This window comes from Rhinichthys klamathensis, unplaced genomic scaffold (genome assembly GCF_029890125.1).
Source record: "Rhinichthys klamathensis goyatoka isolate OS25496 unplaced genomic scaffold, OSU_Roscu_1.1 h1tg000665l_1, whole genome shotgun sequence".
Lineage (NCBI taxonomy): Eukaryota > Metazoa > Chordata > Actinopteri > Cypriniformes > Leuciscidae > Rhinichthys > Rhinichthys klamathensis.
Genome location: NW_026607104.1, coordinates 166195 through 192563, shown reverse-complemented (window position 1 = coordinate 192563; position 26369 = coordinate 166195). Strand labels below are relative to the sequence as shown.

Genomic DNA, 26369 nt, shown 5'->3' with positions numbered 1-26369 from the left:
ATAAAACCAATAAAATAAACTAGATTATAAATATTTAAAATATATAAAACCTACTTTGTGGGTGTAGCACTTTTTACAGTGTGCATGTATAGGTAAAATAATTATTTGTCACTAAGAGTATACCACAACATTTGAATTAGTACTACAGGTTTACATTTATAATACACATCTTTATTTTACTGGAAGAAAACACTTAGCTTAGATTATATATTCTTCATGTTTTCTTATTACCAGGCAAGAGCAAGTGCAAGCAACTTTTTGTATAATGGCACTCATGCATTAGTCAGGATATACTATGATTAATATTGAAACCAGCAGGATTTTTTTTTCTTCATTTGTTGTCATAGTTAATATTCACGGAAACTTGGATTTTAAGGTGTGAATTTTAAGTTTTCTTACCATCATACCAAACTGATTTAAACAGAGGACAGAGATAGTTAATTGATGTTTAGGCTTTTCTCTGCATCCTCCTTTGTGATTTCCCCCCAGGTTATTTCTGCAGGCTTTGCTTTGTACTCCTCTGCAAACTGCGTATTGAATTCTGCCATCACGTATTTCCAGTATGCTGAGGCCTCTATGCTGGGGTCTGGATCGATTCGCCAGTCTGGATAGATTTTGCTGTATTCTTTATATGGATGCCACTGATCCTTGGTGTCTTGGCACTTAAACCTTGAGTTGCTGCACACTGAAGAAGAGCAGATGTCGGTCACTAGTTTTTTAGAATCATCCCATCTGCAGCGGCCGAGACCTTCTGGTCTGTGCATTGAGACAAAGTGTTTAGTGTGAGCGTCTCCTCCAGCCTCACATGGTGCTTTACAGAATGGACACTGTTTCCCACAGCCATGCACTCGTTTGAACAGCAGATCCTGTGGTTTGGTTTGAAGACAATCTATTTTGCTTTGAAAATCTCTTGCTTGGAAACTTGCTTTCAGTGATTTATCCATGTCCATTACAGAACATTGAAGGCATTCTGCAATTTTTTGGGGATTTGCATTGTTCAGTGTGCTGATTTTGTCCACTGCGTCCTTGGGAAAAACAAGCCTTTTTGCAAGTTCACTACAAATGTTCTCAAAAAAAACCTTGATGTCATTTATCTTTGGGTCTCGCTCTGCCTTTTCAATGGCCTGTTTGATTTCACTGATGACTTCATTGACGAGGTTCTCCTCCATTGTGACCATTCTGTTCTCTGCTGAAAAATGCTTTTTGATTTTGTCCAAAATAAAGGCTTTAACAAATGTTTCATATGACGAGATGAAATACAAATATGTTTCAAATTTAGATTCATCGAGAAGATTTTTCAAGATTGAAATCTGAAATGTTGTTCTTGATCCGAAAACTGCTATGTTTTCACCAGTCACCATCTTGTCTGCCATTTTCATGCTCAAGTTCTCTGAAATACATCTTTCCAAGGCAGGTTCTAGGCAGTTTCTCATGAATTCATCAGCTTTCCTCTGACACTGGTCTCGTTCACGGTAAAGATCAATGAAGTCAGAGCGGTATGTTTGTTTGAAGTTCTCCAAGGCTGTTCGTGGGTTATTTTCCTTGATGAATTGATTGTGAATCTCTTGAAATGCTCTGCTTGCAAAGCCACATATGTGCAGTTTAAGGGTCAGCTCAAAATCTTCCTTTAGCTCAAGATCTTCATGAGCCTTAAGTTTCTCATCAATCATGTTAAGAATTTCCCTGATATATGTGTCATCATAATCATCCTTACTTTGCCTCTTTAATTTAGCAAATTTCTGACAATCACTGATAAGGTTGTCTGACATCTCTTGAACTGTCTTGATCCATTTAGCGTGCACCCTTTTGGAAATAAAGTTACCTTTGTAGGCAATAAACTTTCCATGGCCATGGCTGTTTAAATCTTTCACTTCATCTAAGCGTTGAGCCATTGAACTTCCTCTAGATTCAAGATTTATCATCAAATGACGTAAAACTCTTGTCCTGATATCTTGATGTTCGAGTCCTGTGTCTGGCAGTGTCCTGACAGTCTCCTGCCACATGTTTTCAAAAGCTTCATCCAGCATGGAGTCTGACATGTCTGACTTCTTCTCACGACATTTTTTCAGCAATTTTAGCACTTTTTCCTCCATTGTGTCCATGTATGTCTTTTTGATTCCTTCCACTTTGATCATTCCATTTCGACGTGAAACAGCGGCATCCAGTTTGCTTCTGACCGAATTTGAAAGTTCCTTCTTCAAAGACATGGCAGAGTTTATAAAGTCGTGTCGATAATTTTCCACTAGTTCAACATGACCTTCTCCTTGTTCATAGTATGATTTGATCTTGTCATTAATTTCATTTTGTCCTTCTGAAAGCTTATCTTCTGTTTCCTGTAGTAAACGATAACGCACATCTTCAACACTGCACTTCTCAGAGGTTTCAAATTTTCCGTGGTTTAAGATCTTGGTTTCAGCTTCTAACGCCCATGTGTGCATTTGCTTTCTCAGTGTCCAGTCCCATCTGTTGTACTCTGTGCACAGTTTCATGTATGCATCAGCCACCAGACTATTTCTGAAACTGAAGATGAATTTCTCATATTTCACAGCAGTCCACAAGTCTTTGGTCCATTTAAGAAATTCATTGATGTTGTAGGACTCGTAACCTTTGAAGATTTCCATTATATGCTTTTTGAGATCATACACAGACTCACTATAGCCAATACTCACTGGTGCCATTGGGGGGTTTCCATGCCACAATCCAGGGATGTAGTGGTCACCCGTCACAGTGTCATAGTTCATCACATGTGTAAATTTGCTGAATTTCTGTTTGTTCTCCATTTTGGCTGCAGCTTGTGTCATTTCATCCAGCTGTTCCAACAGAAATTTACGGTCTCTCATGTTTGAATCATGAGCCGAGACATCAGCAACATTCTGGTGTACAAACAAACACGTGTGTTTCTTTCCTATCTCCTTCATCCTGAGGAAGGCATGAACAATGATCTGTAAAATGTCTTTCATCTCTGTTGAATTCTCCATGGCAATGTTGACAATTGTCACATCACTCAGTCCAACAACAAGAGTTGCCAACTCATTGTCGTGTTCATAGCTGTTGTCCAGTTGTGCGAGCTCAGGGGATTTCAGTCCTTCGGTGTCAATTATCACTATATAATCACATTTGAGTTCTGCTTGGCGATCATCTGCTACTTTGATAAGCTGCATAAAGGCTCCCCTGGTGCACCTTCCACTGCTTACAGCGAACTGAACTCCAAACATGGTGTTCAGCAGCGTTGACTTTCCTGAACTCTGGACGCCCAAAACTGTCAAAACCTTAATCCTGTTTTTGGACTCCACCCGTGTGTTTAACTCGGAAAACACACCAGAAAGCCATTTTGCAGGGATATTTGAAGAATCTCCATCCACTAGTTCAAGTGAAAATCCATCCAATAGTAGTTCAGCACAGAGTCTAGGTAAGGTTTCCAGCTGTTTTCGGTAAAGTGCATCTTCTGGAAGCGAGACTGCAGCCTCGTAAAGCTGGCTCATCTCTCGAATGAAGTGCTCCACTCCTAAAGAACTGTTTGAAATCTTTTTATCAAGCTCAGCAATTTCTGCCTTGTTTCCACAAACATCTTTACATTTCTGTTTGTACTGTTCTCTGAGTTTAGGCAGTATTTCATGGGATCGATTCTCTAGGGTGATTCTCAACCATTTTAAGAAGTAGGCCCTTTCTGGTGTTGATATTGCACTGATGAAGCAGCTCATAGTGGGAGACATGTCTTTGCTGCATTGCTCTTCTCTGAGTTTCTTTTTCTGCATCTGAAGTTCATTTTTGTAGTCATCAATCTTCTTATCATCAATGTTCTTCAGTCTGCATTCCTCCTTCTCTAACTTGGCCAGTTTCATCAAGATCTCTCCTTGCAAGGGCAGCTCCTCCTTCTTGAACTGCACTATATCCTTTATTTTTGATGTGATTTCATCTGCACTTTTTTTTGCACACTGACATCCTTCACCATCCTCGTCCACCGAGATTCCCAGATTTCGTGCAATCTCAGCTAAACGAACAACTGAGGTTTTGTGATTATTGTTATTAATTGTGTCTTGCAACTTGCTCTGAATTTTGTGAATGAAGTCTGCATCATTTTGGCTGGCTTTAAAGATGAAATTGCTTTTCTTTAGATTGAGCTTGTCGACTGTAGCTTTTATGCTGTTGTTGTTGGAGTCTCCCACAAAAAATAGCTGAGGCGTAGGTTTCTGACTGGGCACTGAAATTAACTGTGTATCTAAAAACTGGGATTCAAAGAACACAAACACAGCAGTTGAAGCCTCACAAAGAAAAGAGAACTGTGTTTCAAAGTCCTGGATGTCACCTCTCAAGTTTGCAATTGCTATTGGCTCTGGAAAGACATCAATGTTTTCATTTCCACAAGGAAGATACCAAGCCAACTCAACCAAGCCATTTGATATTTTCTTCTTGATGTTTCCACAACTCATGTTGAAGTGCACAAAGGTATCGGTGTACTGTTGTGAATTGCTGAGCACTTTATTCAAAATTTCTGATTTGGATATGTTGCACCTGCCAAGTCTCACAAAAGACACTAATGGTAGTTTTGAGAGAACAATCCTTTCTTCCACAAATCCAGTTGGATCTGACAGGGAGTGTGGTCTGTATTTTTTCACAATATCTCTCATTGCCCAAAGCATAAGCGTGATCTGATTGTTATCACTGTTTGGAAGCAGCAGAGGAATCGCAAACTGACACATGGACATTTTCATGATCATTTCCTGCTGAAGAAAACTGTCAGAACAAAGAAACACAGCAGTCAAAACGTCTAAAGGGTTTACTGACTGAGGACAGTCTGACTCAGCACTATCCTGATCATCATCCCACCCTGAAACTTCTGCCTCATCTATTGAGGAACACTTAACAATCCTCGCTGTCCTTTGTAGCAACATCAGTCTCTTCAAGAACAGCCATGGCAGATCTGAAAGGGACTGGGCAGGCACATCTGTCACACTCTTCTTGTTGATCTGCAGCACTCTGTGGAGAGTGAGTTTCTTGCCATAACACTCTGCCAAACCCAAATTTTCCAGGAGTTTCTTCATGATCTTCCCTGTAAATTAGAAGAAAACGAGTTACATTTTAAATATCTTCTTTTGTGTTTAACAGAAGAAAGGAACTCAAACAGGTTTGGAACAACTTGAGGGTGAGTAAGTGATGACAACATTTTCAGCCCTTACAGACAAATCACCAAATATTCCTAACTGAGAGCAGGCAGCACATGTGTGGCGAGCAGGACGAGGCCGAGGGCCGTGAGAGAGCGGCACGAGGCCGGTGGCGTGATTACTGATGAGTATGCAAGTAGGCAAGTATGCAGGTAAGCAAGCAGGCATGCAGAACACACAGGCTGTGTCCCAATTCAAAGGCCATTCCTTCGAAGGCCGCGAAGGTCACACTGAGCATTGTTAAATGGGGTGTTCTTGACGCCTAGCAACAGTGATAACTGCCGTTAATGAGCGGCAGTAACGTTTGTACTGGACTTTGTTAAAAGTTATATTCAACTGCCTAAAATCAAAACAGGGTTCACAACCTGTCTAAATATGTTAACCATGGTCCATTTATGTACGTAATAAATAGTATAAAATTGCATCTTAGTGAGATACAGTATGTCAACATTTGATCCACTTTATATATATATTTGTCAGGGTTGGTGTGAAGGGATGAGGCGAGGAATCAGTACTGCAGATAAATGGGCTTATTATTTAGTAAAAAACAACAACAAAACAATCAGAAACTACCCCGAGAGGGATAACATGACCAACTTGACTTGCGGCTGGAAAACACCAAGAGGGATTTTTGAAAAGTAGACATTCAAAGACGATCTGGCACAGGACTGCAAATACAAGAGCTGAATCCGAAATCGCCCCCTATACCCTCAAATAGGGCATTATTTGAAGGGACAGCCATTTGTAGTGGTGTCCAAAACCTTAGTGGATGTTATCTAGTGCACTAATTCAATCCCACATTGCACTGCAATAACATGTACAACCGATGTACGCTCACTCCTTTTCATTTACTTCAAGTGAACAGTATTAGTGGACTATGTAGGGAATTGCAGGATGTTTTCATTCACTTAGTACGGTGACGCATTGCTGCCACATACATATTATTTTTTCCACTCAATTATGTCGTAATAACGAGATCTTATGTCTTATGTTCTCAGGGTGCTGGACCCGTGTCTGCCGAGGCAGCGCGGAGAATGCATTCCTGAGGATTGCAAATGAGTCTCTTTACGGGGTTGGAGACGGGTCTGAGGATCTTTTCTCCTCCCTTTCCCGAGGGATCCATTGCTCTCTCTCCGGTATCGGAAGCCCGCGCCACGGTTACTTCCGCCTGGGGAGAGAGACCAATGCTTCAGTGCTCTACCTCCGAGGAGGTAGATGTACTGGGCATTGAAAGTGACACAATCACGGGGGAAGAGGATTCACCATTTCTTTCCCCAGTGTATGAGGAGCTGGTGGAGGTAATTGCTAAGTATTGCTAATATTGAATGGCCAGCAGAGAAAAGGGTAGATTTACTCGGTTGAAAAAATGCTGTTTTGTAATTACACATCTCAAATGAAAGGTGCAGTAGTTTTTTAAAAAGTATTTTATTAGCTAAAATCAATGTATTTATTCATAAATATGATATTATTGGTGTAAAATTAGCTCTGTCAATGTTCTGACTTTTCCTCTTAAAGGTGCCCTTGCATTTTTTAGCGACATCTAGCGGTTCGGTTGCGAGTTGGACTAAGGGCTCAGCCCACCGCTCACCCCTCCCTTTCGAAGAAGCTACGGTGGCTACAACGGGACAAACATATTGTCGTCTGAGACAGCAGAGAATAGCCAGTGTAAACCAAGAGTGTGTAACATTGTCACTGTTTCTGTACCACAGTCCATTATAAACCACATCATGGATAAAGTTTACAAAGCCATAGTCAGGTGAGGACCAAGGGTCTTAATATATAATATAATAATAGTAATCAGCTGATTGTCTCACAAACGTAACCAGCACATTCTCCCCACATAGCAAACCCATAATACAGTGAGGGAGAAGAACCACATGAAACTATGCAACTATATATTTTTTCTAACAGGGTAGTAAAAGTTTAGCTGGCTAATATGAGCTGTTACTGTGGCTGAGCTGGTTAAAGCGTAAAGCCTTGTTTAAACTCGACGCGTCCGCATGAGCGCAGAGGCGCGTGCGGCAAAAATGACATGATTGTAACAGCGCGCGCGCCTCCGCATCCCCTAGACACCATTTACTACACACAATAGGCTTTTTTGCTCTGATTTTGAAAACTCTTCGCGATTGACTTAAAATGCTTCCAAGATCGACTTGTCGACCGCGATCGACGGGTTGGTGATTCCTGTAACGTTACTGTTTTACGGTCAATGACAAGAGTACTAATCAGCTGTCTCACGAACGTAACCAGCACATTTATCCCCACATAGCAAAGCCATAACACAGCGAGGGAGAAGAACTAAGTTACATGAAACAATAGGCTTTATGCCGAGCGTCACGTGACCAAGCCGGAAAACAGGTCACATCGCTTCCGATTCAGGTCTTTTGTATGTGCTTCATGAAATTTTTTGCGGTTTTACTCAAGATAACTTAAAAGGAGCACGCAAAAATGAGCACAACCAATGTCCCTCGCATGTGCAGATTGATATTTAAAAGTTTTTTTATTTTTCTTCTTCACACTAACGTTTAGATATTTAAACAGCATAAAACACCAATAACAAAGTGAACTTAATAGGTTAGCTGATTACCTTAAAAATCCATAGATATCGTAGTTAGTTCTTACGGCCGTTAACACTTTCTCTGACAAGCGGATGCAATGAGACCTGTTTTCCGGTTTGGTCACGTGACGCTCGGCATAAAGCCTATCCAACTACATATTTTACACCACTGACAAGGGAAAAGTCACTACTCACGGTGTTTATGGCTAGCTTCTAGCTTTCTGCTTCTAGCTTTCTGCTGCTTCTCTTTCAAGGTAGTGACGAAACGCGCTCTGTAACGCTGTTTGTTCGCTGTCGGCTACGGTAGAAACATGACGTCACAATATGTCGACCTTCATAGAAGGGGGTGCCCGCGGTTATGTAGATATAAATGCCTCAATCTAAGGTAATAAAAACATTACGGTTTATTAAGTAAGTTCTTTATACACCACTGAACACATAGTTATGGATGTCATATTGCATTTCTGTTAATAGATACTCGAATTTTTTACACATTGCACCTTTAAGCGCAGAATTTCTTATCTTTATTTACATGGTACGGGTAAGTCCATGGAGGCCTCCATGTCGTTCCGCCATCTTGAAAAACTATAATAGCAGAGAGGGACAAAAAGCACTAGCCTACCTCAACTAGCCTATCTTTTTGTTCAGAGCCGGCTGACTGAAACCATCTGAAGCGGCCAAGGAGGTCAGTGAGAGGCGCTTGAAAGGCTGCACTGCACGGTACTTCATTATGCAATCCTCGATAAAGCATAAAAAAATTATTTAAAGGGAAACATGTCCGGCAAATTCAAAACGAGGGTAAATATCGGGATAGCCTTTCCCAGGTGGATAGAGCTAATGAAGGAGAGTGTCAGGGTTTCTGTTACCTCTGTTTGGTTTATATCTGGTTTGGTGACAGAGCTCTGACATTCCCGGTTTGTCATTTGTTTGTGTTTAGTCTGGTTTGTTGTGAGCACATGGCTTGTCTTGTATTCCTTGTGCCATGTGCTCTCCTGTCAATTGTCTGGCCCCTCCCATCTTGTTACCTGATTGATTAATTTGCCCCACCTGCCAGTGCCTTGTTCGTTACCTTCTTTTGTTTGCTTCCTATTTAGTCTCCCTGTGTTTGCAGTCCTGTGCTGGTTCGTTGTCTATGTTCCATCGTGTTTCTTGTTTGATGCCGCCTGTCTTGTTTTCCCCCACGGGGAGTTTTGGTTTGTAGTTTTGTTTTTTAAAATAAATATCCTAAGTTTCCTGCACATGAATTCTCGCTTCACTTTTTGACCGTCCGTGACAGAGAGAGACTTTGAAAGGGACGCTGAAGTTGCCTGCTTTCTTCTGGACAGGTAAGTCAATGTTATGGTCTAATTTACACGCTTTTTTCATTCTGTGGTTGTGTAATTCATTATATAGACAGCATAACAGTAGAAGATGTATAGTTAAACTCGATGAAGTGCTATTGGAAGACATGTCGTCGCTTCTTGGCACATAACGGTTACCGTAGTTGCAACACCCAAAAAAAAAAGCGAGGCGCTAGAAAGCACTATTCGTTTGGATGCAAAATAAAATTTCACCGCTAGGTGGGAGAAATTCCTAGACAGCGTACCTAAAGGCTGGTTCACACGGGACGATTTTAAAATTGTCGGCCGATTTTACAAACCTGAGAGACCCCACACACGGCGATAAAAAATCACGGGTCTAACAGTTTTGGTCGTACAGTGTGTGGTGCGCAGCCACACGGCAAAATCAACACATCACACACGAACCGATTTGACTCCCGTCCCGAGCATATCGCCACTGCATCCTCGTCTGGAAGAGGATGCAGTGGCGATAATTTGTAGTTTGGAGGCATGTGAATTATTTGTTTGTTATATGAGATATGACACTGTACATGCCACCTGTTGTTGACAATAAAGCATAAAAAATAAAAATAAAAATAAAAAATAATAATAATTTTTAACCGGGAAAAAAAAAAACGTTATCAAAAGAAAAGTGCGGGATGCACGGGATACCATTGTGTTTAAACTTTATTTTTCAAAATGGATAATTTCTTGAATTTTAAAAAAAACGACATTTAGCCTAGTTGTATTTTTAAAGTCAATTTTTTAGGAGGAAAAAGCTCAGTATAATATAGGCTAAGCAATAAAAGACTTCACATATAAAAAATTAATATAGGGTAGCCTAAAACAAAAACATTTTAAAAAAACTGTAAAACGTTAAGTTATATAAAAATAAAACATGAATAAATTATTTTTTGATAAACATATTACTGTCTTAAGTGAACTCATGTATAGTTATAAATGCAAATAATAATTGTCATTATTATTATTAGCCTACATTTTGGCTAGAAGACACTTTTATCCAAAAAAGGAACAAAGCAATTCGTCAGTCATAATACTGGCTAGACAATAATAATACAGGGCTAAGATTATCACAAATGAACACAAGATTTTGACTCCTAGGCCTATCCAGGGTTTGTGCGAGTGTGGAGCGCGCACTGCATGCCAGAGGCGCGCGGGCGCGAACACTTGCGTTTTTCTATCAACAGTGGAAACAACTTAAAATACTCTTATCAGTATCCTATGCAGTTCAAATAAAAATTGTGGTGTTCAACTTACGTTTTAGAAATACAACAACCGTTCATTTTTTAATTACTGGTTAAAAAAGGAAAAACGAATGGACGCAAAAGTACACGGACCAATGGGTAATTTTAAAGCTTGTTCATGATTTCAATGCGTTTAAACGAGAAAACAAGCCCAAAAAAAATGGGCAAATGGGCCAAATGCCCAAAAAAATGGGCATTTTTTTTTTATGGGCATTTTTTTGTGCATTCTCGCGGTTTTTGATGAGGTTTTGGGCTGGAAAACCTTGCTGGCATCTGGGGAGACCACACACGAGGAGAAATCGGGCCAAAAAAATCCAACATGTTGGATATCCCCGATTTGAGATCGGAGCGGTCCCGACGTCCTTCCGAGCAGATGAGAGCAGTCTTAACACACCACACACGACAGGAATATCTGATCAGATTATTTTACGATAATCGTAAAATAATCTGATGAACCAGCCTGGTTCACACGGCAGGATAACTAGGCTGATTTTAGCCCCGATTCACCCCTTCCGACAATCTTAAGGATGCTCCGATTATCGTAAAATAATCTGATCAGATATTCCTGTCGTGTGTGGTGTGTTAAGACTGCTCTCATCTGCTCGGAAGGACGTCGGGGCAAAAACAAACAAAGGGCATGTTTCCTGCTAAATAGTATCATCAGCTCTCCCCAAAGGCCAACAGACAAACTGTGCATCAGCAAATGATAACATTTTAAAAGATTAATTAAAAACAAAACAACAACAAAAACATTGTTTCATGTGGCATGGACAAAAATACTGTTTGAAATATTTTTGTATAAATAAGATCTAAGATGCCAGAGCACAGGGTTTTTTTTTTATTTTTTTTTTATTGTTTATTTCATTCATGGATATTTTCCATTAACTTACTTCATCATCCTCATATATATAATTTATAAAACCATGATGAAAAGGAGGCAGGATGAAGAATATCTTATATTTCAAGATATCCTTCAATATATTATTCTAGGTTTTGCTTTAAAACATTTTTTTTTTTTTTTTTTTTTAACAGACGCCATTTAGTAAAAATAATACCTTAGGTTAAATGTATGCAAAATCATTTATATCATACAGAAGTCTTCTAAGAAGGTAAATAGAAGATACAATTTTAATAAAAACTAAAGATTTGATTTAAACAGTCTTTTAATTTTAAAAGATCGAATTTAAACTTTTGAAGATTATGCTTTTAAATGAATTTAGTATATATAAAACCCTGGAAAGCAGACTAAAAGCAGACTAGCTTTACTGTGACATTGTCTCCCAGAGGCTCATCTGGCCTGTAACTCCTCTCGTCTCTGTGAGGGTGTGAAGCTTCATCTCACTGAAGGATCTGGGAGGGCTTTGTTTATGACAACTTAAACTATTTGCTTTTTGGATGGTTTTTTATCATTGCAATTGGATTCTACTACTTTTTCAGTTTTATGAAAATGTAAGGAGTTTATCTATATATATATATATATATATATCAATTTAGCTATGTTTAAATTGTTTGAATACATTTTAGTAACATTTGTTATTCATTATAGAGTTATATACTTTATTTATAATAATTTAATTTAAAAATGGAGATTAGTTAATTTTATGGAACTAATTTACTGTGTGTGAGTGCAAAACAGCTTAGAAATTATATTAAATGATTTATTTATGTTGAAAATGTAAAAATACATTTTAATGTGATGGTCGTGTTTTAGGTGTGCGGGATAGAATATGCTGTTACAGTACAAAAATCATTATGGCTACATTAATAAAAATGATACTTTAGGTCACCGTTAAACAAAATCATTACAATAATCTTCTAGAAGATATGAATGAATTAAAACTTTAAATATTTAATGTAAACAATCTTTTAATTAAAAAAAATCATATTTAAACTTTTACGATTATGCTTAGAAATAAATTTAGTACTAACAAAACTTTGGCTCTGGAAAGGCGTTAGCAGACTAACAGTACACTATGCACAGAGGCTCATCTGCTCTGTCACCCTACACTCACCTAAAGGATTATTAGAAACACCTGTTCAATTTCTCATTAATGCAATTATCTAATCAACCAATCACATGGCAGTTGCTTCAATGCATTTAGGGGTGTGGTCCTGGTCAAGACAATCTCCTGAACTCCAAACTGAATGTCGGAATGGGAAAGAAAGGTGATTTAAGCAATTTTGAGCGTGGCATGGTTGTTGGTGCCAGACGGGCCGGTCTGAGTATTTCACAATCTGCTCAGTTACTGGGATTTTCACGCACAACCATTTCTAGGGTTTACAAAGAATGGTGTGAAAAGGGAAAAACATCCAGTATGCGGCAGTCCTGTGGGCGAAAATGCCTTGTTGATGCTAGAGGTCAGAGGAGAATGGGCCGACTGATTCAAGCTGATAGAAGAGCAACTTTGACTGAAATAACCACTCGTTACAACCGAGGTATGCAGCAAAGCATTTGTGAAGCCACAACACGCACAACCTTGAGGCGATGGGCTAGAACAGCAGAAGACCCCACCGGATACCACTCATCTCCACTACAAATAGGAAAAAGAGGCTACAATTTGCAAGAGCTCACCAAAATTGGACAGTTGAAGACTGGAAAAATGTTGCCTGGTCTGATGAGTCTCAATTTCTGTTGAGACATTCAGATGGTAGAGTCAGAATTTGGCGTAAACAGAATGAGAACATGGATCCATCATGCCTTGTTACCACTGTGCAGGCTGGTGGTGGTGGTGTAATGGTGTGGGGGATGTTTTCTTGGCATACTTTAGGCCCCTTAGTGCCAATTGGGCATCGTTTAAATGCCATGGCCTACCTGAGCATTGTTTCTGACCATATCCATCCCTTTATGGCCACCATGTACCCATCCTCTGATGGCTACTTCCAGCAGGATAATGCACCATGTCACAAAGCTCGAATCATTTCAAATTGGTTTCTTGAACATGACAATGAGTTTACTGTACACTGTATGGCCCCCCCAGTCACCAGATCTCAACCAAATAGAGCATCTTTGGGATGTGGTTGAACGGGAGCTTCGTGCCCTGGATGTCTCCATCAACTGCAAGATGCTATCCTATCAATATGGGCCAACATTTCTAAAGAATGCTTTCAGCACCTTGTTGAATCAATGCCACGTAGAATTAAGGCAGTTCTGAAGGCGAAAGGGGGTTAAACACAGTATTAGTATGGTGTTCCTAACAATCCTTTAGGTGAGTATATATCCTGAAGCTATCATTAATGATTCTCAAGTAACTTATTTCTCAGAAGATACGCTGGCGATTGGAAGGGCCTTATAAGCAGCCTATCTATGGGGGGTCGGCCTGAGGCCGGAGACACACTGGCTGCGTGGCGTGAGCGTGGCGTTTCTGTTGCGTGTCAGCTGCGTGGCGGCTGCGTCGCGTTTTCTGTGTCTTTGCACACCAGAAGCGTGTCTGACGCGACGCGGCGCTGCGTGGCGTACACGAATACATATTCGCTATATGTGACATAGAGGGAGGGCGCCGACAGACCAGTCTACATTTGGATTACTGTTGCTCTTGCCTTTACGACAACAATTTAAACTTTTATCACGCATCTTCCAAAATCCGAAAAATAGGGAAACATGCGGCTGTCTGTTTATTTCAATAACATTTACAAATTTTGTGTAGCTTTAAAGAGCCTATATTTAGCCTACCTGATGTTGGACCGTCACTCAGAAGACACACTACGATGTTATTGTAGCCTATCCTAACTTTATATCCTTCTGAGGCCCAGAAAGTTTTTTTCAAAGATTTTTTTTTTTTTTTTTTCATGTAATCACATTGTTAAGAGCATTAGAAACAAATGAAAATATATATAGGCTATATTTTATTCATATGCTATGACCTCTGTAGTGGACACCAGGACTCGACTGTTTAAAAAATAAAATGACATGAAATTATATAGGCAAAAATAATGGGATTAAAAAAAAGAAAGACATTTATATCTGAATTTATGTCAAAACCTAGATTTACAAACATCAAAATGTAATTTATTAATATGTATTCGTGTACAAAATGACATATAAACATCTTTTCCTATACTATTTTGCCTGCAAACGCTTCCAACACGCTTGCGTGTCGCGTGAAAAATAGGCGTCGGTTCTATTTCTAGCATGCACGCGTTTTCCGCGCGGCTCATGCCGCGCCTGAGACGCGCGTGTCACGCAGGCAGTGTGCAAGCTCTAACCTGTTAACATGGGAGCCGAAATAAAAACGGACACGCCACGCAGCTGAGACGCTCACGCCACGCAGCCAGTGTGTCTCCGGCCTGAGGCATCACAGATTCTAAATGTCTTCATTGTTCCCCTCTCTCTGAAAATAGGTCTATGTGGCAAATTTTTTACAGATAAAACTCAAGGATATATTGAACATGTATATTAACATGTGTGGGATGAAGTGTGAGACGCCCAAATTTCAAAGTTCTTTACATGATAAATAAAAAATATACTTTAAGTTCAAGTCAAGTTTTTTCACAGTCCATCGATGTAGCACAGGGATGGGCAACTTCGGTCCTGGATGGCCACTGTCCTACAGACTTTAGCTTCAACCCTAATCAAACACACCTGAACAAGCTATTTGAGGTCTTCAGGATTACTAGAAAGTTACAGGCAGGTGATTTTTTTCAGGGTTGGAGCTAAACTATGTAGGACAGTGGCCCTCCAGGACCGACGTTGCCCATCCCTAATGTAGCATATTTGTTTTTTTTTATTAAGACTTTAAATAATTAATTGAATTGAATTTAAAACATCTTATAAAAGACATATTTTAAACTTTTAAGATTATACTTTGAAATAAATTTAGCACTAACAAAACATTCACAATATCTCGTTCTGATCACTGTACACGCCCTTCTGACTCAGACTGTCAAACGCTCATAAGCTATATCATAACTACTACTACCGTACTAACGCTTATAAACTCTATCACAAGGTGACCGAAGATGAGAAAATAAGGTATCTCGATTTCACCAGTCTCTATCCCTTTGATGGTAGGTCATCATTGATCATTTTTAAACACCTGTTGTTTTTCAGGATACACACGGCAATAAATTACTATCCTGATGTGGGAATCCTGAAAAACAGCAGCTGTTTAAAAAATACTCAATGAAGACCTCACCCTCTCTCTCTCTCTCTCTCTCTCTCTCTCTCTCTCTCTCTCTCTCTCTCTCTCTCTCTCTCTCTCTCTCTCTCTCTCTCTCTCTCTCTCTCTCTCTCTCTCTCTCTCTCTCTCTCTCACTCACACTCACACACACACACACACACACACACACACACACACACACACGCCTCTCTGACTGCTGCTTTGAGAGACACGGTGTGAAAAGAGGCCCTTCAGGAAAAAAACAGACCATAGGATATATGGACGCAGTGACCGTAAAGACTTTTAAGATTGTAAGATGATTTTTATTTTTGTGATCCGTTCATAACCTGTATGTTTTCTTCATCTCTCTATAAATGTCAGATGACCTCATTGCAATTTTTGTCAGCCATTCATAAGCTGTATGTTTTCTTCAAATCTCTATTAAAAAATGTCAAATGTTTTATTTTTTTAAAATTGGTTCGGTAGATTTTTAGTAAGATACATATTTTATATTATATATTTTATTTTATCAGCATTTCATTTATTTCATTTTAAAGAACTGAATGGTTCTCTTACGAGAGGTTCTCTCGTATTGCGTAAGTTTAGCTTACGCTACGGGAAAGATTCATCTTCTCAAGATATTGAAGCCAAAAAATTATCCTTAATTTTGTATTCATTGTCAACGCAGTGCAGCAGCTAGCAGACCTAGAGCAGGCCATCTCGCGTGCTCATTGGCTGCCCTGCTGGCATCTGTTGCAGCCTACCAGTGAGCCCCGCGTGACGTCACGCCCAATGAAGGGCGCTCGCGCCTTCATAGCGTCACAGCCCGCCAGAATGGGCGTGGCTTAGCGTATAAAAGAAGGGGGCTGTAGACTGACTTCCCTGATTTTTCGACTCTTCAGCGAGCTCTTCGCATCGCTGGATCAAAAAGAAGCCACCGCCGTCGAGCAGCGAACAGCCAGCTTAGGACAGCGCTGAGGAAGCCAGCCGTCTTCGCCACCTTCAGCCATCCGTGCAAACTACGCTATCCGGCGACGTATCCTTTTTTCCTTGCAAACTCTCTATTTCTAAAAGAGCGCGAGCATCTTTTTTAAGATGCTTCGCACTTCCTGTGGCTCGTGCGCTTCCGCTGTCGACCCTACGGGCTCGACTCGAAGTTTTCAACCCCGATGCAGCCACTCCGCCCTCTGTGGGACTGCGCAGGAAGAAGGCAGCCGGAGCCCGTGGCCACAGCGACGCGCTCGCCGGAGGACCTCCCTCGAGCCCCGCTTTCGCCTTCCCCGCCTGCCCTCCCCGACGCGCAGCTGCCGCTCACGAGCCTCACTGCCGTCGCGTCTGAGGAGGAGGCCGAGGAACACGCCACGAGAGACTGCTGCTCCATCCTGGCATCGGACAGGCTCCTCGTCCATCCAGGAATCCAGCCGTTCCCGCCCTGGAGCTGACGCGGAACTTATGCGCCTGCTGACGCAGGCCATCGACCGCCTCGGGATCGAGTGGTCGCTGCCGAAGGAACCCGCGCCGAACAGGCTCGACGACTGTTTCCTTCAAAGTCACCGCCGTGCAGCTTCAGCGAGCAGGCCCGCTCCATTCCTGCCAGAACTTCACACGGAGCTGACGAAGTCGTGGAATGCACCATTCTCCTCGAGACTTCAGTCCCAGGCCTCCGCGTCGCTCTCCCAAGTGGACGGCGCCGCCGAGAAAGGGTACATGGCTATTCCCCCTGTGGGATCTGATCTGAGAAGCGCGACGCATCTCTCTCTCTGCGCCATCAAGACCGCAGCTCAAGCCATCGGACGAGCCATGGCCGCGTTGACTGTAACAGAGAGGCACCTCTGGTTGACGCTCGCGGATATAAGGGAAGCTGAGCGAGCCACCTTCCTGAACGCGCCGCTCTCCCCCACTGGTGTCTTCGGCCCAGCGGTAAACGGGATCGTTGACCGTTTCTCTGAGGTACAAAAGACCACGCAGGCCAATGAACCTCTTCCTGCCGCGACGCTCGAGCTCCGCTACAGGCCGCTCTCGCGAGAAACAAAGCCAGCCTCCTGTAGGAACTAGCACCCAGCGTCTAGCACAGCCTTCGCAGCGGCGTCAGGGCGGCCGCCCTAGGTCGCGCTCAGACAGCCGTCACAGACCGCCGCCCCCCAGGGGGCCTCGGCAGATCACGCTGAAGTCTGAGCACGCGAAGTCCTCCTAACAAAGAGAGAGAAAAGCGTGTCCCGCTGCGGCCTTACCGCCGTTAAAGTTTATTTCCCTGTCAGTCCCCTTCAAACAGGCTACTGCAGTGGTTCATTTAGCAGCCAACGAGCCGGTTTGTCCACCCTCTCGCCTGCACACAAACGCCGTTTTCACGGCGACCCAGAGAAATCTCAAAAAGAGCATTATGTCTGGTCCAGCTCACGCCGTCAGTGTTTTAAGTGTAGTGAAAGTGCCCACGCCCCAGTGTTCACCCCTACACACCAGCACTTCAAATATCGTGTCACCCACAGAGCACACTCTCATAAAGCGCAGAAAAGCCGCTCGAGTGTTGAATATAAGAAATGTGTCCACAGGTCTGTGCCCACTATCTGCCCGCTCTGTTACACGGTCAAGAAAGCAGGTTATGAATGTAAGTCTCGTGCCCGCCAGAGAGCGTTCACGCTTACTAACACAAACCTCCCCCCAGGCACCGCCCGCGCGTTTAAGTGCTATCACAAAATGCAGGGCATTAATAAGACGCTCCCCATCCATTTTGATCGGGACGTCAAATACACTTGTAAGTCTCGTGCCCGCGCAAACGCGCTCACGCTTACAGGACGCTTTTCCGCCCAAAGCGCCGCTCGCGCGTCAAAAAGTGAGGAGAAAAGGTTCCCCATCCCTTATGATTGGGACATCTCACATAAATCAGCCGGTTTCGGCTTTCAGCGAGCAGCCGTTGCCCAGAACAGAGAGCACACGCGCCACGCTTTCAGCTCCGGTTCAGTTTCACAAGCCCGCAAACGGCGGCGATCTGAACCCGGAGGCCATTCGCCCCCTAGCGGCTCACATAGTTGCGTGGTAAACTATCCCAGGGATTTCAGAATGGGTGCTGAGCACAATAAAGCAGGGCTATACACTTCAATTCATTTGCCGTCCCCCGCGCTTTCGAGCCCAGAACCGCGACGATAGTGAATGCGGAAGTAGCACACCTACTTCACGCAGAAATAGCAAAGCTGCTGTGCAAAGGGGCTATAGAAAAGGTGCCACCTTCTCTTAGCGAGTCAGGCTTTTACAGCCGTTATTTTCTCGTACCCAAGAAGGACGGAGCCTTCAGACCTATCCTAGATCTGAGACATTTGAACAGAGTGCTTGCGAAAAGACCGTTCAAAATGCTTGCGACCAGGAAAATCCTCGCGCACGTTCACCCGAGGGACTGGTTTATTTCTCTAGATCTGAAGGATGCCTATTTTCAGATTCAGATAATACCCCGTCACAGGCAATTTTTGAGATTCGCCTTCGACGGTCAGGTATATCAATACACCGTCCTGCCGTTCGGCCTGTCTCTAGCACCCCGTACGTTTACGAAGTGCATGGACGCGGCGCTCGCCCCCCTGAGAAGTCAGGGGCTGCGAATAATGAACTATCTGGACGATTGGCTGATTTTGGCACAGTCAGAGACAGAGCTGCTATCTCACAGAACAGTGCTTCTCAGTCACCTGGAAAGCTTGGGTCTCACGGTCAACTGGACCAAGGGCTCATTACTGCCCAGCCAGTCAATTTCCTTTTTAGGAATAGAACTGGACTCGGTGACCATGTCGGCTCGTTTATCGACACAGCGCGCGCGCCGTGTTCGCCACCTAGCCACGTCTTTCCAGAAGGACAGCTTTCTCCCTTTGAAAACATTTCAAAGGATGTTGGGCTGTATGGCATCAGCTGCAGCGGAGCTTCAGCTTGGCCTACTGCGCATGCGCCCGCTCCAACGCTGGTTGAATGCTCGCGGGTCCCGCCAAGCTTGGGTTTCTGGCGGTCAGAAAATCAGAGTGACTTAGACCTGCATAGCGGCTCTGCAGCCCTGGTTAGCGGCCGACTGGTACCAGCAGGGAGTGATGATGGGAACCGAATAATGACTTATCAAAGTCATTTCGACAGACGCGTCCAACTGGGGTTGGGGCGCGCTGTTCGAGGGCAGACCGGTCTTCGGCCAGTGGTCAGACCAAGAGAAGTGTTTTCACATAAACTGTCTGGAAATGATAGCGGTCGAGAACGCGCTGAAGCGATTCCTCCCGTTCATACAGGACCAACATGTTCTTGTCCGCTCGGACAACATGTCTGTGGTATCCTATGTAAACCGTCAGGGCGGTGTCAGATCCAGACATCTCTGCAATCTGACGGAACGCCTCCTTGTTTGGTCTCAGATGCACCTGCGCTCGCTGAGGGCGCGCATGTGCCTGGCCATTTGAACGACGGCCCAGACAAACTGTCCAGGGACAACGTTCCCCCAGGGGAATGGTCCCTGCACCCCCAAACGGTCCAGAAACTGTGGCGTAGGGCTGTAGTCAAGACCACCTTTGTCGAGTCCAAGAGAAGTCCAAGACCAGGACTAGTCGAGTCCAAGTCAAGACCAAGTCCAAAAAGGTTCGAGTCCGAGTCAAGACCGAGTCCAGGACAAGAAAAAAAAAAGTCTTATGCATGACATTATCAAGAAGACTATCATTTTGGGTTATTATTTGTTGATCTAAAAGCAAAAACAGTGTCACAACACCCAGGATTTTTAAGTATAGACATTCCCCTTGATATCATATATTATATAATCTTCTAATCTAAAGAAAACAGAATGATGACATATGGTGATACCTCATAATAGCAGTGTGAGAACTGATATACAAACACCAACCCACTACCCATTAACACTGCTAGGTACTAGTACTGAGCATTTGAGCAACTAAATGACAATATAGCTACACTCCAGTAAAATATATATTTATAATTTCTTCACGTTAAACCGAACTTTTATTTTGACGGGTTTCTGAGTGTATCTGACGATGAAATGCTGGAGATGAACGCGCGTGTACTTGAGTATGTGTAGTACATGAACCTGCGCCACTCATTTGCAGAGACACGCTGAACAATCAGACTTAGTTTGATAGCAGTCTTTAATATTCACAGTCCATATAGCAATTTGATATTATGACCACCAATGAATAGACAGATCTGTTATTTCAGCTATGCGCCGGTATTGCAGTAGCAAATAGTAGAAAATAATAAATCACACATGCGCAGGTCGTACTTGTCAATGACGTGCACTGCAATCTGCGGAGGTTCCTGGGGAAGTCTGCGGGAAGCAAACTACACTAATTTGTTACTGGGAACATAATAAAGACACCTGGACTGGACTCGGTCGAGACCAAAAGCCATATTTGGCAAGACGAGTGGCCGAGACCGAGACAAGTCCGAGTCCGAATACAAGCGAGTCCGAGACCATAGAAAACCGGTCTCGAGTCCGGACTCGAGTCCAGGACCGGACTCGAGTACTACAGCCCTGCTGTGGCGCCTATTCGGCAGAGCGGAAGTCGACCTATTTGCGTCAAAAGACAACGCTCAATGCCCGACGTTCTTCTCGAAAAACGAGGACGCGCTGGCCCAGGTTTGGCCCAGCCTCCTGCTATATGCTTTCCCTCCGGTCTCTCGGTTACCACAGGTGATCAAGAGAATCAGGGAAACGCGCCACTCGGTGCGTAAACTCGGTAAATAAACTTAATTTATATACCTTTAAAGAACAGCATGTTTTTTCAACTCTAGTTCATTTGAAGTATTTATTTTAAATACTTTTAAATGAACATCATTTTTTCAACTTTTGTGAGAGATAAACTTCCACACAGTGCCCAGCAATGCGCTCTGGAATGCGGAGGTAGGGGGATCCTGCGACACACATTCTATATAACCCTTCTTGACAGCGTCTTCAAACATTCATCAAAACCATCCGTCCAAACGTACTTGGTTACTAACGTAACCTCGGTTCTCTCTAGAGAGGGAATGAGTACTGCGTAATATCTTACGCTATGGGGAAAACTTCTTTTCCACGAGATATTGAAGCCAAAAATTATCCTTAATTTTGAATTAATGTAAAACGCTGTGCAGTAGCATGCAGACATAGGCAAGACGGCTTGCGCGCCTATTGGCTGCCCTGCGGCAACAGCAGCAGCCTATCGAGAGAGCCTCTGCGTGACACATACCCAATGAGGGCATTTCGCGCCCATTTTTGTCACGTCCCGCCAGGAAGGGCGTGGTCTCGCCCTATAAATATAGCTCGATTAGGCTGGTACAACTGGTTTTCATCGCCGAAGCGAACCAGAGCTGTGTATGCACGGCAAGATACGCAGTACTCGTTCCCTCTCTAGAGAGAACCGTGGTTACGTTAGTAACCGAGTACGTTCTCTTACGAGAGTATCTCTCGTACTGTGTAATATCTTACGCTATGGGGAACACAATGCAAAACGCCGTGCGTACTGGGATCCAACACCAAAGTCCCAAGGGCAGTAGCCCGAGGCTCATATAGTGTCATAATCTCATAATCACCATACACTCACAGAGAGTCGGTCGGAGAAGAGAGAATCATTTCCCATGAAATAGCATCCTACAGGAGCTAGTTATGTTAACAGGGTTTCACGCAGAGAGGGTGAACATGTTCAGCCTGAACTGGGTAATAGTACGGGTTATTCAACATCCATGGAGCTGTTTTATCGCTCAGCGAGCGATGCACAAGCAAAGCTCAGCATCTGGGCCGGCACTGCGGGGCAGATAGCACTGAATTCTATACAGACAGAAGCTTGGCTTGTAAGGCGGGAACCTCTAGTTTGTAAAACCTTATAAATGTAGACGGCGAGGCCCAGCCCGCGGCCGTACAGATATCGGCCACGCCTCTCGTGGAGTGCGCTCTGACACCCAAAGGACACTGCAGGCCCTTAGAAGTGTAAGCCAGTGCTATGGCGTCGACTATCCATCTGGATAGGCTCTGTTTTGATGCGGCCAGTCCCTTGGAGCGTCCGCCAAACAAAACGAAGAGCTGCTCAGTCTGTCTGAAGACCGACGAGCGGGACACATAAGCTCTCAGTGCCCTGACAGGGCAGAGGAGACTCGCATCCTTCTCCTCATCACGAACCGGGGGGGGGGGGGGGTGCGCACAGGGAAATAACCTGGGCCCTGAACGGTGTGTTGAGGGATGTGGGCACGTACCCGTGCCTTGGTTTGAGTATGACTTTTGAGTCATTAGGCCCAAACTCTATGCATGACGCGCTTACCGAAAGCGCTTGTAAGTCCCCTACGCGTTTCACTGAAGCGAGAGCCATAAGGAATACCGTTTTGAGAGACAGATGTTTCATGTCTGACAAATAGATTGGCTAGAATGGGGCACCTTTCATGGCTTCCAAAACCGTAGAAAGGTCCCACACAGGGACTGAGGGGGGTCTGGGAGGATTCAGCCTCGGAGCTCCCCTGAGGAATCGCACGACCAGGTCGTTTTTCCCCAGTGACTGGCCAGACGTCGGTTTTGCAAACGCCGCTATGGCATTGTTTCTGGACAGACGGTCTGGTCCCAGATTCAGGCGACCAGGCACATGCGCTGCTTTCAGTGAAAGCAGGTTGTGCTGAGCCCAGACCAGGAGGCGTTCCGTCAGCCTGTAAAGGTTTCGGGACCTGACGCCACCCTGGTGATTTATGTATGCCACCACTGACATGTTGTCCGACCGGACTAAGACGTGGCGGCCTTTTACCTGGGGACAAAAGCGCCATAGCGCGTTGTCGACTGCCAGAATTTCAAGACAGTTTATGCGTAGGAGCTTTTCCCGTTCTGACCACTGGCCGAAGAACGGTCTGCCCTCGAGAAGCGCTCCTCATCCCGAGGTGGAGGCGTCCGTGGACACCACCGTCACACTCGAGGGAGTCCCCAGACTCACGCCTGACTGATACCAGTCGGCTATTTTCCAAGGTTCCAGAGCTGAAACGCATTTCATGTCGACCCTGAGGTGAAACAGACCAGAGGTCCATGCCCGGGGTCCAACTCGCACTTTCAGCCATAACTGCAGTGGGCGTATGCGAAGCAGGCCCAGTTGGAGTACTGAAGATGCCGAGGCCATGAGGCCCAGCATTTTCTGAAACCTTTGAGCGGGACTACAGAGCCGCGGCGAAAGGATTTCGCAGCGCGCTGAATGTCCAGTTCTCACTCTGGCGACAGACGTGCTGTCATAGACAGCGAGTCCAGCACTGTTCCCAGAAAATAGATTTTCTGGCTGGGGAACAGAGAACTCTTCGCCCAATTGACTGTGAGACCCAGATTCTCGAGATGCTCGAGTAATGTGGTTCTGTGTTCTAAGAGCTCTGAATGTGATCGAGCTAGAATCAGCCAATCGTCCAAGTAGTTCAAAACTCGCATGCCCTGAAGTCTCAGGGGTGCAAGGGCCGCGTCCATGCACTTCGTAAATGTACGGGGTGCTAGGGATAGGCCGAACGGTAGGACTGTGTATTGATATGCCTGGCCCTCGAAGGCGAATCTCAAGAATCGCCTGTGACGTGACGCTATTTGTATTTGGAAATAGGCGTCTTTCAGATCTATTGACATGAACCAGTCTCCCTGGCGCACTTGCGCGAGGATTTTCCTGGTTGTCAGCATTCTGAACTGGCGCTTCAGAAGCACTCTGTTCAGCTGTCGCAGATCTAGAATGGGTCTGAGACCCGCGTCTTTTTTCGGTACCAGAAAATATATGCTGTATAGCCCGCCTTCGCTCTGAGCCTGAGATAAAGGTTCTATGGCCCCTTGCTCAGCAGTTTCACTATTTCGGCTTGAAGTAGATGAGAGTTCGTTGTTTACCATGGTTTCGACTCGCGCCGTGTAACGGCAGGGACGTCGAGCGAACCGTAGCGAATAGCCTCTTTTTATAGTGTTCAACACCCATTCTGATACCCCGGGAAGCTTAGCTGACTGTATGTGTGTTGGTTTCGTTTTACAGAAAACGTGGGTTGTGGGCACATTCACTACATTTAATGCACAATGACATGAGTCGATCTCATTTGTGCGTGCCCTGCACTGTGGCGGGCTGTGTTTGTGTGTAGAAATGAACACTGGGCTGTGGGCATTTTTATTACACTCATAACACCATCGGCTGTGGCCGGAATACCAGAAAATACACTGCTTATATGATTTTTCTGGGTCGCCGTGCAAACGGCATTTTTGTGCAGGCAAGCGGGCCATGGTACCGGCTTGTTTACTGCAAAATACACTGGAACAGTCGCATTTTCTTGGAACTGAACGAGCGAAAGGTTTGGTGCAAGTCTGGCCACGGCGAGACTAAATTTTTATCTGCTGCGAGACCTGGGATCGAACACGGGTCTCCCGTGCGAAGGCTTTGGGTTTCGCCACTGAGCCACAGGGGGAAACGACAAAAGCTTGAAATAGCTCGAGCAGATAAGAGAGCGTCATCACAGTTTGTGTGTGTTGGCGTTTGCTTGCAGGCGTGCGTGTTATACAACAGGCTCATTGCTGCGATATTGACATTTTCAGCCGCTCAAACTAAGAGGAGCTGAGAAATGTTTGAGAAATGGAGATTGGTCCAGCCTCGGTGGGACTAAAAACACACTCTTTCCTCATTTCGCCGGTGACGCATGCCCACGGGGGGCGGGGTAGCTTTCTTATAACGTAAAGAAAGCTAGCCGCGGTTTTAATGCTGGCCCGTTTCCCTGACGAATCGCGGGCAGAAGGGGGAGATCCACAGAGCTCGCCCAATCCTCACTGTCCGACGCCAGGATAGAGCAGCTGGCCTTCTCTACAGATGCAGCAATCTCGTCGTCATTAATGGTGGAAGCGGCGGCGCGCGGCGGCCGTTATCCGTCAGCGAGCGACTCGACTGAAGCTGGTGAAGCTGGCGAGCGAACCGGCGAGCTATCACGGGCTGGAGAAGGCTCGGGCTGTTTCGTCGACCTCAATGGTGGAAGCGGCGGCAGACGGCGGCCGCTGTCCGTCGGTGAGGGACTCGAGCGATGCTGGCGGGCGAACCGGCGAGCTTTGGCGGGCAGGAGAAGGCTCTGGGCCGCGCTGGGCACGGAGCTTTTACGGCGCGGTGCTACAGCGGGCTGAAGTGCAGGCTCTGAGAATGATGCCAGGCGAGTCCTCAGTCACCATCGGCAGTAGCTCACAGTGAGGGCATCCGCCGTCGACGAGAGCGAGCCGCATGATTCTCACCCAGGCAGGAAACGCAGATGACATGGCGATCCTCTTCACTGAGTGTGGCTCGGCATGAGCCGCAGGATCTATGCATCTTGAAAAAGACGCAGCTCTTTTAGGAGAGGGAGAGAGACAGCGGCGAACACACACACACTCTTGCAGAAAAGGATATTATGCCGGAAAGCGTAGCAGGTACGGCGGCTAAAGGCGGCGATGCCAGCGACTTCAGACTCAAGGCTCGTCCCGCTGTATGCTTTTCTCAGACGGCGTGGCTTCTCACTCCGGATCCAGCGATGCGGTGATGCTTCGCTGAAGAGATGAAAATCAGTTGTACCAGCCTAATCGAGCTATATTTATAGGCCGAGACCACGCCCTTCCTGGCGTGACGTGACAAAAATGGGCGCGAAATGCCCTCATTGGATATGTGTCACGCAGAGCCTCTCTCGATAGGCTGCTGCTGTTGCCGCAGGGCAGCCAATAGGCGCGCAAGCCGTCTTGCCTATGTCTGCATGCTGCTGCACAGCGTTTTACATTAATTCAAAATTAAGGATAATTTTTGGCTTCGATATCTCGTGGAAAAGAGGTTTTCCCCATAGCGTAAGATATTACGCAGTACGAGAGATACTCTCGTAAGAGAACTACATAACGCATGACTAGGAAAGCCAATAGGTCAAATCTTCTGTCAAAAGTATGACATATAATAGGGAGAGTTAATAGGCCAAACTAACTGTCAAGAACACATGATCGATGGTTCACAAGGTCAAAGGTTTATCCCCAACCCCTACACCGGAAGGTCAACCTG

General features: G+C 44.7%; 1 protein-coding gene across 1 annotated transcript in view; it reads right to left on the bottom strand.

Annotated features, from left to right (window-relative positions):
* Window positions 1–206: 206 nt before the first annotated feature.
* The window catches only part of LOC130076581 (up-regulator of cell proliferation-like), a 43349-nt gene continuing 17186 nt past the window's right edge, over window positions 207–26369 (bottom strand). The window contains exon 2 of the mRNA XM_056241717.1: window positions 207–5050. Within this exon, the coding sequence (XP_056097692.1) occupies window positions 438–5042 (4605 nt within the window). The 5' untranslated portion in view covers window positions 5043–5050 and the 3' untranslated portion in view covers window positions 207–437. The remainder of the gene's footprint in view (window positions 5051–26369) is intronic.